At 53.1% G+C, this 10,305-nt stretch overlaps 1 protein-coding gene across 3 annotated transcripts; it reads left to right on the top strand.

Annotated features, from left to right (window-relative positions):
* The first annotated feature begins 470 nt into the window (after positions 1-470).
* On the top strand, positions 471-9,296 carry SLC30A2 (solute carrier family 30 member 2). 3 transcript variants are annotated; one of them, XM_084609619.1, is made up of 8 exons: positions 471-621; positions 1,695-1,909; positions 2,456-2,602; positions 4,798-4,951; positions 5,741-5,912; positions 7,519-7,624; positions 7,757-7,891; positions 8,840-9,296. In XM_084609619.1, the coding sequence occupies exons 1-8, from the start codon at positions 566-568 to the stop codon at positions 8,983-8,985; spliced, it is 1,131 nt and encodes a 376-aa protein (XP_084465745.1). In that variant the 5' UTR covers positions 471-565; the 3' UTR covers positions 8,986-9,296. The 3 variants fall into 3 exon arrangements, with proteins under 3 accessions (XP_084465745.1, XP_084465746.1, XP_084465747.1); XM_084609620.1 differs by having other exon boundaries at positions 1,625-1,909; XM_084609621.1 differs by lacking the exon at positions 8,840-9,296 and adding an exon at positions 8,612-8,708.
* Positions 9,297-10,305: the final 1,009 nt, after the last annotated feature.

Genomic DNA, 10,305 nt, shown 5'->3' with positions numbered 1-10,305 from the left:
GGAGCTGCGGGACCAGCTAGCTTCGCATTCCTGCTGCGGGTCTAGCTCTCAGTTGCTCCGTGGAGTGAGCCAGGCTCCAGCGGGGGCGGGTGGGCGGCGGCAGCTGGACCCATGGCTCACACCGGGATTGGGGACTGGCACGGCGGGAAGGGGGCGACTCGGGGCTGGAGCATGCCAAGGGGGTGCATGGCCAGACCCCCTCCCCCAGGCAGGGCTGGGCCCCGGGGTGAAGCCCCTCGCTGCCCCGGGGGGAGGCGCGCAGCTTCTCCAGGCGCAATGCGCCCCGCGGAGCGCACGGGAGTGGCCAGCCGGGGGTCCCCTCGGCTCCCCGCCGGGCGGGCTGCCGGGGTGCCCGGCCCCCGGGGAGGGAGGCAGCTCTGCAAAGTTTGCAGCCGGCCTGGCCGGAGCTCGCCGCCCCCGCCGGGCCCTTTGCACACGAGTCCCCGGCGCTTCACACGGGCCGCGGCCGGGGCCAGATAAAGAGGCAGCTGCGAGCCCGGGGGGGTGGCTGGAGCAGGGGGACCCTCGCGGAGAGCCAGAGCCGAGCGCGCCCCGGCAGGTGAGGATGGCGCAAGGGGACGGGGAGGAGAAGCGGCACTTGCTGGGGGAGCCCGGAGCCAGGTGAGAGGCGATTTCTCCCCCTTCAGTTACCCCCTCCATGGGGCAATCGTGTAACCCCCCCTCCCTTCTGAGCCTCCTCCCAGTAACAAACCCCAGTCCCCCTTTCCTTCCCCCATAGCACCCTCCCCCTACTCTGTCCCCTGTGTCTCCCCCATCTCTTGCAGGGGATCCCAGTGCTTCCCCCAGCCCAGCTCTGCAGCTCCCCAGGCTGGCCTGTCTCCCCCCTGCACTGTGGGACCCCAGGGAGAGAGCCCAGCCTGGCTGCAGCCTCCTTTCTCCCATTCCAGGCTGCCAGGCCCAGCTCCCCAAAGGTATTTAGGTGCCCAGCTCCCATCAGTGCCAATGGGCATTACGCACTTACCTACGTTTGAGGATCTGGGTTCCAGGGCACCTGCTTCTGGCTCAGCAGGTTCCCTGGCTCTGGTGTCTCTCTACCCGATGTGTGTCTGCCCTTCTGGGGGGAGAGGGTGACTCTGGCACAGAAGGGCTCCCCAGTAATTTAGTCTGGGGGACCAAACCAATCCACTGTCTCCATCTGCTGCCCTTATTGGGAGGAACTTGGAAATGGGGGCTACAGCTGGAATAACTGTGGTTCCTTCAGTGTTAAGGGGGGGGGGGGGAGGAGGGATTGCCTGGCAGGGAATGAGTGATGGGTGGAAGAAGGAAGGGGTAGGGAATCTCCTGCTTTAGAGCTTCCAGTCCTCCCTGGATGGAGGGGAGTTTTCAAGCAGGGGAGACTAGCTAGACTTGGCCCAGGGCTTTCATGAGTGACTGGTGATTTTTAGGGTGCCCAGAATGAGATGCCACCAAGGGGTCTGGCTTTCAGAGGGTGAGTGCTCCAGCACTATCTGAGAATTGGGCGTCTCAAGGTGGGCACCCAAAAATCCCTAGCTTCTCTTGAAAACCCTGGGGCACATTTCCTTTGGGGGGTGGGAAGGGAAGGGCCTTGGGCACAAAGGGGCATCATTTTAATTTCAATTGGAAATCTCTTTCCCCCTTTCAGACCCTCTCCCCGAGTTTCTCAGCCAGCAGTTCCCAAGGGTGATCAGTAACGGTGACTCTCTGTCATTCAGGACCTATCTGAGCATCTCCGAGAAGAACTTTCATAATTCCATGCTCAAGTACATTCCAGACATGTCCTCCATCGAGCTGGGCCTCCCGGGGAACCAGCATTGTCATTCCAACTGGGCTGCTGGCAGCCACTACGATTCCGAAAAGCAGCGGGCTCGAAGGAAACTCTACATCGCATCTGTGATCTGCCTGGTCTTCATGACAGGAGAAGTCATAGGTAAGACGCCAAAGTAGCCTATGTTGTATGGCTTCCTTGGCTGGTAAGAGCCAAGATGCTGGAACAGCTAGATTGGACAAGAGATTTTTCTCCACCTCCTCCCTAAACTGTTATGTGTGGCTATTAAACAGCTGCCACGGTCTGCCCTAGAAGTAGTTGCATTTCATTGTTCAAACAGCTAATCCCAAAAATATAATTGTGTATCTGGGTAAGGGCTTCGTCCCGCAAGGTGGGCACTTGGTAGGATCAAACCTTAGGGCCCTGATCCTAAGCCCATTGAAACTGATGGCAAAAACTGCCAGAGGGGCCCTGGGTTAAAGTGGCAGACACAATGAAAACCCAGGTGAGTATTTTGCAGCAGGCTCCGCTTATAACCAGGAGCCCCTCTGGTCTCAGGAGCCCGCCATCACATGGACTCTGATCTTTCTTCAGGGTTTCCTCGGCACTGGTCGCGTGCCCTGTCTGTGACGGGCATAGGGGCAGCATTGGTGCTCCTGGAGGCTTCCATCCTTTCACTGACTCATTCTTTCTCCTCCACGACTTCAGGGGGATACCTGTCCCACAGCCTGGCCATCATGACAGACGCAGCCCACCTGCTGACGGACTTCGCCAGCATGATGATGAGTCTGTTTTCCCTGTGGATGGCCTCACGGCCGGCTACCAAAACAATGAACTTTGGCTGGCACCGAGCAGGTAACTTGCTGAGTGTATTCCCCTGCAGGGCAGGATATGAAGCCCAGGTGCTCAATGGAAGAACAACACTGGGTGTGGTGACATCTAATAATGCTCCTTTCTGCTGCTGGGTTTATCTGAAAGGAAGGGAGTTTCCTTGGTGTGGGGTTTGCAAAGGCTCTTGAATGGAGAGGGGAGGGAGGGACACTTGCAGAGCAGTGGGGGATGGGGAAGATGTCCAGATCCCACACAAGTCCCATCTGGCCAGTGCAGGCTAAGAACTGGGATCCAACAGACCCAACCCTGCAGAGCACACACCTGAATGCACGGGGGGATCACAGAAATCTGGGTGCAAGCTGTTTGCTAACCCGACTCCCCCGAGCCGGTGAGCCTTGTGATTGTCCCTTTTTACTGCCCCTGTGGATCCACTGTTCCAGGATCGTTGGCACCTCTGGCTCTAAGATCATTAGTTACCCCTGTGGGACCCTACCCCAGCAAACACCCATGCTGAGCCACTGGGCCCTTCTGGCAGCAAGTACTTCCCCATCACGTTGAGTCCAGTTGTAACCAGCCCCGTGGCACTCCTGCTGGAATGGGATGTTCCCCTTTCCTTGTTCTGACCTGGTATTTGGGTACAGTAATTCCCTCCCTCCTTTAAGGGCCACCCCTGTTAACTTCCATCTGAGGGCAACCCGAGAGTTAGCTCATCACTTAGCTGCAGTTCTAACCAGGGGAACAGCTTTGCTGAAGTCAAGGAGAGCCTCCTGCGAAATGCAGCAGCTGAATTATTTCAGCCCACTATCTGCCCAAGGGCGGGGAAACCGCCAACTGCCTTTGCTCTCTACATTCTTACAGAGGCTCTTTAGTGCTGCAGTTGTTAAAGGTCTGTTAGCATTCCCATTGCCAGTCTCCCTTTGTCTGTCTCTTCTCTCTGGCATTTGTGAGATACCCAGTCCCCTTCTCCGCTCTCCATTCCCGGCCATCTCCACGGTGTTTTTCTGCTGTCGTCATCTTGACGTCATTAATTTTTTCCTAACTTTGAGCTAACGCTGTGGAAAGTGCCGGACCACCAGCCTTGCAGACTGAGGCCTGGTCTGTAAATAGATGTTTACAGGCTATCCTATCATATCATATATCAAATAGGCTGTCATGATTTCAGTGCAGGGAGGTGGCATTTAACTGAAATAGTTACATCTGTACCGCTCCGAGCACACACGTAGCTCTCTTGGGGTAAAGGTCCATTAGGCCCTGTCTAAACTCAAAGGTTGTATTGCTTTACCCATCCTGGGATAGTTAAAATGGTATCCGCTTAGTATGGATGCGGTTTTACCCGTATAAAGGTGCTTATCTAGTAAATAGCTCATTTCCATATGGGAAGGTATAATTGCATCCACACCAGCAGCTGTACCAGAGTAACTAGGTTTAAAAAATTACACTTTGGAGTGAAATAAACTGGTACAAAATCTGTGTAGATCAGACCTTGTTCTGGTATAGCTTATGCCCCTTCCCTTACAGGTATAAATGATACAGGGGTACGCACCTTTATACCAGCGTCACTGCATCCACACTAGATGGGGTTGTGTAGCTTTAACTAGACTGGGAGAGTACAGAGGTGCAACTTGTGCCCAGAGAGCTGAATTCAGAGAGGACACGTCAGCTATGTTTCAGAGGGGGGCACAAGGGGAGGGTAAGGTGGTGTGATTGACGAGCCGAGGGGCTGGAGGAAAGGTGTGGATCAGAAGCAACAATGAGGGGGTGACTTAGAATTGTTAAACATAATTAGGACTAGTCCTCCTGCGGAAATTGACCAGTATAGCTAGAGTGGAAGAATCGTTATTCTGCTAGAGCTATGCCAGAATATTTCCCCATGTAAACCAGCCTTTAGGGGTCAATTCTGCACACCCCCCTCCCAGCTCCAGCCCCTATATGCTGCTCCGGTGCTGTATATGGACCATAAAGGAGTTGCAATTTCCCCTGGTGCAGGAGCTGCATAAGGCCAACGGAAGTGGCTCACCACAGACCCCACTCTCAGTCCCTGGCGCTGGGGGAATCTGGGATTCTGTGCAGCCCTGGGGAGGCAGCTGTGAAGCCAAGAAGTCCCTGCATGAGGCTCCGTGGCCGCTGTCCCACAGGGTGGCGAGTGCTGGGTGTCTGGAGGAGGATTTGCTGTGTGTTTCTTGCTCTCTAACCCTGCGTGTGCCGGGCTGTCTCTGCAGAGATCCTGGGGGCTCTGGTCTCAGTGCTGTCGATCTGGGTGGTGACTGGAGTCTTGGTTTATCTGGCCGTGGAGCGTCTGCTCTCAAACAACTATGAGATCGAAGGGGACGCCATGCTCATCACCTCCGCCTGCGCTGTGGCGGTGAATATCATGTACGTCCGGCCGAGTCACTGGCTCTTGGCTCCTCTGAGAACACTCCAAGGCGATGGGGCGGGAAGGGTCATTCATTGCTGGTCAAATTGCAAAGGTTAATCCCTCACACTGGAATGTTTCTTCTGGCCAATCCGAAAGGCCTGCCCGTCCAAACAGGCGATTAATCCGGGGATTAGCGGTCTCCCGAGGCCCGATCCTGCTCCCGTTGGAAGCCCCTGAGAGTCTGGCCGTTGATTTCCACTGGGAGCAGGGGCAGGGCCTTGGTTGGTAGAATGCCAGCAGGGATTTTGCAAGTGAGTTTGGAAGTGGCTGTGAAGGGCTCTGTGCTCCTCTCCCCTCCTTCCCACCCCCGCGCTCCCTGGAGCTAGTGTCCGCTGCACGCGGCTTGCACTAGAATCCAGGGCACCAAGGGGGCTGCGGGGTTCTCAGCTGTCTCCTCGGCCTCTACTGGGAACTACCAGACTGGGGTTCTGTTGACCCAAGCAGTGGGGCATAGGATTGAGGATCTGAGCCTCCCTCTGTGTCAGGGTTCCAGGCCCTCTGTTACTGAGCCAGAGTGACGCAGGCCAGAGGGTCTGTGGTTAGCGCTGTACGTTGCAGTCCGGGTCGGAAGCTGGCAGCGAGAGCAGGGTGGAAACTCGCGCTGCACCCTGCATGGGGAGATGGAGGGGAGGTGGCTTTGCCCCTCTGCAGGCAGGGCTTGTCTCGACTGGTGCAGAAGGCATGGGAGGAGGCCGTGGGCTGAGGTGCCACGCTCCGTGACCTTGCTGCTCCGTCTTTCCCTGAAGAATGGGAGTCGCTCTTCACCAGTCAGGTCATGGGCACAGCCACCACGGCCATAGCCACCGTGGGCACAGCAAGCAGGGGAACACCAGCGTCCAGGCCGCCTTTATCCATGTGGTCGGGGACCTGCTGCAGAGCGTTGGCGTCCTGGTAGCTGCATACATCATATATTTCAAGGTACGGGCTCTGTTGCTAAGAGTGTCTGGGTGCAGAGGGCTGGAAACTCCCCACTGTGCGATGTACGAGGGATCTTTCATTTGTTGTGGCATGGAAGCTGGAGCATGAATCGTGCTGTCCTAGGTGGAGGAAGGAAGAGGTGTGGTCTGAGCACAGGCCACAGGTGTGGTCCGAGCACAGGACTGGGAGCCAGGAACTCTTGCGTTCTTATCTTTGCTCTGCTGGTAATTCCTTCTCTGTCCTTGAGAAAGTCACTTAACCTCTCTGCCTTAGTTTGAATGCCTTGCCCAAGGACACAGAGGAAGTTAGTGGCAGAACACAGATTATATATGAGTTTTTTTTTTTCAATTGCATTTCACTTACTTCACCCACCACAGAAATGCAGCCACCTCTGGAATGGCATGCAGCAGCTGCCTAGCAGCATTGCACAACCATGTAGGATAGAAAGTAAGGAATTATGTGTGAACTTGAAACTTCAGGGGAATGCAGGGATGCAGCTATCCAAGTTGGAACTTAGTGGAGACACTGATGCCTCAGCTCTGTGCTATATGATCCTTATTGTCCACACATGGTCAGGATCTCTGCTTCTCTTCTCATCAGCAAGGAGGCAGAAGGTCCGGTGATGCTACACTAGGGCATTGGGGTCCACACTCAGGCCAGGTCTATACTGAAAATTTTTGTCCGCATAGTAATGTCGCTAAGGGATGTGATTTTATTTGCAACATTACTACGCTGCTCAGAGTTTCACATGTACAATTATGCTGCCAAAAAATGCTTGTGTCAGGATCTCTTATGCACTTTTTTTGACACTATAAATTGCTTCTACACTAGAATCATAGAAGATCAGGGCTGGAAGGGACCTCAGGAGGTCATCTAGTCCAACCCCCTGCTCAAAGCAGGACCAATCCCCAACTAAATCATCCCAGCCAGGGCTTTGTCAAGCCTGACCTTAAAAACTTCTAAGGAAGGAGAGTCCACCACCTCCCTAGCTAACCCATTCCAGTGTTTTACCAGCCTCCTAGTGAAAAAGTTTTTCCTCATATCCAACCTAAACCGCCCCCACTGCAACTTGAGACCATTGCTCCTTGTTCTGTCATCTGGTACCAGTGAGAACAGTCTAGATCCCTCCTCTTTGGAACCCCCTTGCAGGTAGTTGAAAGCAGCTATCAAATCCCCCCTCATTCCTCTCTTCTGCAGACTAAATAATCCCAGTTCCCTCTCCTCATAAGTCATGTGCTCCAGCCCCCTAATCATTTTTGTTGCCCTCTGCTGGACACTTTCCTATACCAGCAAACCTTTACTCAGAGGAAATAGTGCAGCATTTTGAATTATTGGCACCTGGATGTTCCCTGGAGGCCTCCCATCCAAGCAGTGACCAGGCTGCACCTCTGCTTAGCTTGTGATCTGTTCAGCTGTCACAACACACAGTACAATTGCAGATGAAAAATGGAATTTTCGTTTGGCATGAAGCTGAGTAGCTCAGGAAGGAAACCACTGAGCATTGTGTAATGAGATTACGTGGAGTCTGAGGGCCATTGTTTGAATATGAGGCATTTGTGAGCTTTACATTAAATATACTGAGTAACTGCTTTCCTCCTCCCACCAGCCAGAGTACAAATACGTAGACCCCATCTGTACCTTCCTGTTCTCAATCCTGGTCCTTGGAACCACACTCACCATCCTCCGGGATGTCGTCCTTGTTCTGATGGAAGGTAAGGAGCTCCACAGAGCAGGGTAGTTAACCCAGTCCCGCCCCTGTGGTATGTTCTCCTGTGGGTTACAGGGTACCTCCCTTTCCTGCTGATGTGGGGCTCTGACCCTGTGTGCTTCTTGCTGTCTTGAAGGTACCCCAAAAGGGGTGGACTTCAACAACGTGAAGGAGATCTTGCTGTCCATCAATGGTGTGAAAGCCCTTCACAGCCTCCACATCTGGGCCCTGACTGTCTCGCACCCAGTGCTGTCAGTCCATATAGCTATCAGTAAGTATCTACCCTGCCTGCCCATTAGAGAGACAAGGTGGGGGAGGGAATATCTTTTACTGGACCAACTCCTGCTGGTGAAAGAGATGAGCCTTTGAGCTGACACAGACCTGAAGAAGAGCTGGAAGGCTCGTCTCTTTCACCAGCAGGAGTTGGTCCACTAAAAGATGCCACTTCAGCCATTTGTCTGTCTAACATCCTGGGACCAACCCGGCCACAGCAACACGGCACACATTTAGGACCTGGTAGAAGTGCTCCCGTCGCTTCGGTGGCATTGGATCGGACCCTGGGGGTAGAGCAGCGTGCTCCAAGAAGATGCGCTTTGGAGGCGTCAAGCGCTCTTGGCAGAAAAGCTGTTGGACATGGAGGATCATGGGAGATTCCTCAATGCTGCACTGGCTTTGCCTGGTTTTGTGTCCAGCTCAGAGCTCTGCTTAGGTTCACCCAGAAGCTCATGATCCTTTAGTACAAAATTGGGGCCCTTTTTTTTTTTTTTGGTGGCTTTGCACAAGTTTCCATCCCAAGAGACCTTTGTGCTTTGGGTGGGTTTTGCATAGGTCTCGCTTAGATAAGAGAATGTGATTCCCTGCACCCCCCAGATTATACAGTTTAAGACCCTGATCCTGCAAACTGATTGGCCTAGGCAGTCCCGACTGGACTCCGGGTAGTGACTGTGTCCTGAAAAAAATCACTTTTAGCTTTCTTTATTTTTATTTAAAGCCAGAAGGGACCATGGTGGTCCTCTCCTCTGACCCCCTGTATGATGCAGCAGCTAGCCTTTCACCCAGCGATTCCTGTCACTTGTGACTGAGCTGGAGCACTGTTATCTGTTGGCGAGACGATAGCTCTATCTGGGTCTATGGATGTAGTGCACCCTGGCAGGCTCAAAGGCCAAGTTTTTACCCCACTACGTGACCTCTCCAGCTTCCATGCTTGTGTTGGTTCCAGATGAAAACACCGACGCACAGACAATCTTGAAGGAGGCTAGTTCCCAACTGCAAGGGGCGTTCAACTTCCACACCACCACCATCCAGATCGAGAACTACTCTGAGGACATGAGAGACTGCCGGGAGTGCCAGAGCCCCTCCGACTGAGCGCCTCTCTGCACGGGGCGGGGGAATCGGTGACCGACTGTGGACCAACAGTCCTGGAAACGCTGCGACCTCAGAGCTCCTTTGCCGCCTCCCCAAACAAGGACGTGCTGTGGTCAAGTGGCCGTTCGGAGGCAGCAGGGTGCCAGTCCCTGGGGCATTGGGATGAGGTGATATGACCGTGTTCTCCCCTGCGCTGTGTTTGAGAGACAGTGACATTTTCTTTTCTTTGCTTTTCTTTTTATTTCACTTTCATCCCATCCCAAACAGGGAGCATCACTTTTAATATTCTGAAAATAAAGCAGATTAAACGATTCTGTCCCTCTGGCTTCATGCTCTGTGTGGGAGAGCCTTGCACTCTTCAGCGTGCTCTCGACTGCTTGGTTTGCCATAGGAGCAGCGGGAACGTCTAGTCTGATCCAGGGGCGCCATTTCACATTTTGGGGGCGGTGCAACATAGGCACCTGAGAACTCTAGGTTTTTTGCCGCTAACAACTTAGAAATTAGCTGACGGGAACACTGTATCTAATTTCTATATAAAGAAAGAAAAACATATATATACAAACGCCACCTAAAGCCATATTTTAAGTGTATATGTAAGTTTAGAACAATCAGGAGATAATACAGCAAGATATTCCCAATCCCAAGCCTTCAGGTATCAGTTTTGGAGCCTTAACGTAGATATCAGAAACACACGTGTATACTTTGTACACTCTCTTTAGTAGAGATAAATAAAATCTGCTTACTTTCTGTAACAGGCACTGTTACTGCCATTACCTACTCTATTTTAGTCGATTGTTTTTCACTCCACTAAAAACACAATTTTACTTAATTTTAACTGCACTTTTTAGCCCAAGCCCTGTGAGCCCAAGTCAGCTGACAAGGGCCAGCCAGCAGCCCTGTTACAGGTCATTAATTTCAGTGTAGCCCTACCTTAAGGCATAGCTAATGATCTCCACCAGAATAAACCCAGACCCCAGTTACATTGCTTCCCCCAAAACCAGTTGTCCCTCTCCATTTTCTTTCCCCTGCAAACTTCCACTTCAAAACCAACAGCTCTAAAAGGCCCCCCTAGAAAGCACTGCAAACAGGGACAGATGTCTGCAAGCCATCGCTGAGAGCAAAAGCCTTCCAGTCCCCGCTCTGTTGCTTCCCCCCAGCCGACAGATGTGCATACAACCCCCAGCTCTACATGAGCCCAGCTCATGTGATGCTGCTGCAGGCAGCTGTTGGCTTTTTGACCTTGCTAGGAATTCGAGCAGCCCCATTCCCCCTGAATGAGGAAGACCTGCGTGCTTCACGAGCCTCTGCACCCTTCCCCAT

This window comes from Lepidochelys olivacea, assembly GCF_965140295.1.
Source record: "Lepidochelys olivacea isolate rLepOli2 genome assembly, chromosome: 19".
Taxonomy (NCBI): Eukaryota; Metazoa; Chordata; order Testudines; family Cheloniidae; genus Lepidochelys; species Lepidochelys olivacea.
The sequence above is the reverse complement of the archived record's forward strand: the minus strand, read 5'-3'. Positions and strand labels throughout refer to the sequence as shown.

Coding starts and splice junctions, on each gene's coding strand:
- SLC30A2 (XM_084609619.1), top strand. CDS start 566: ATGGCGCAAGGGGACGGGGAGGAGAAGCGGCACTTGCTGGGGGAGCCC. Junction 4,952..5,740: donor GCTGTGGCGGTGAATATCAT/GTACGTCCGGCC, acceptor CTTTCCCTGAAG/AATGGGAGTCGCTCTTCACC. Junction 7,625..7,756: donor CGTCCTTGTTCTGATGGAAG/GTAAGGAGCTCC, acceptor GCTGTCTTGAAG/GTACCCCAAAAGGGGTGGAC.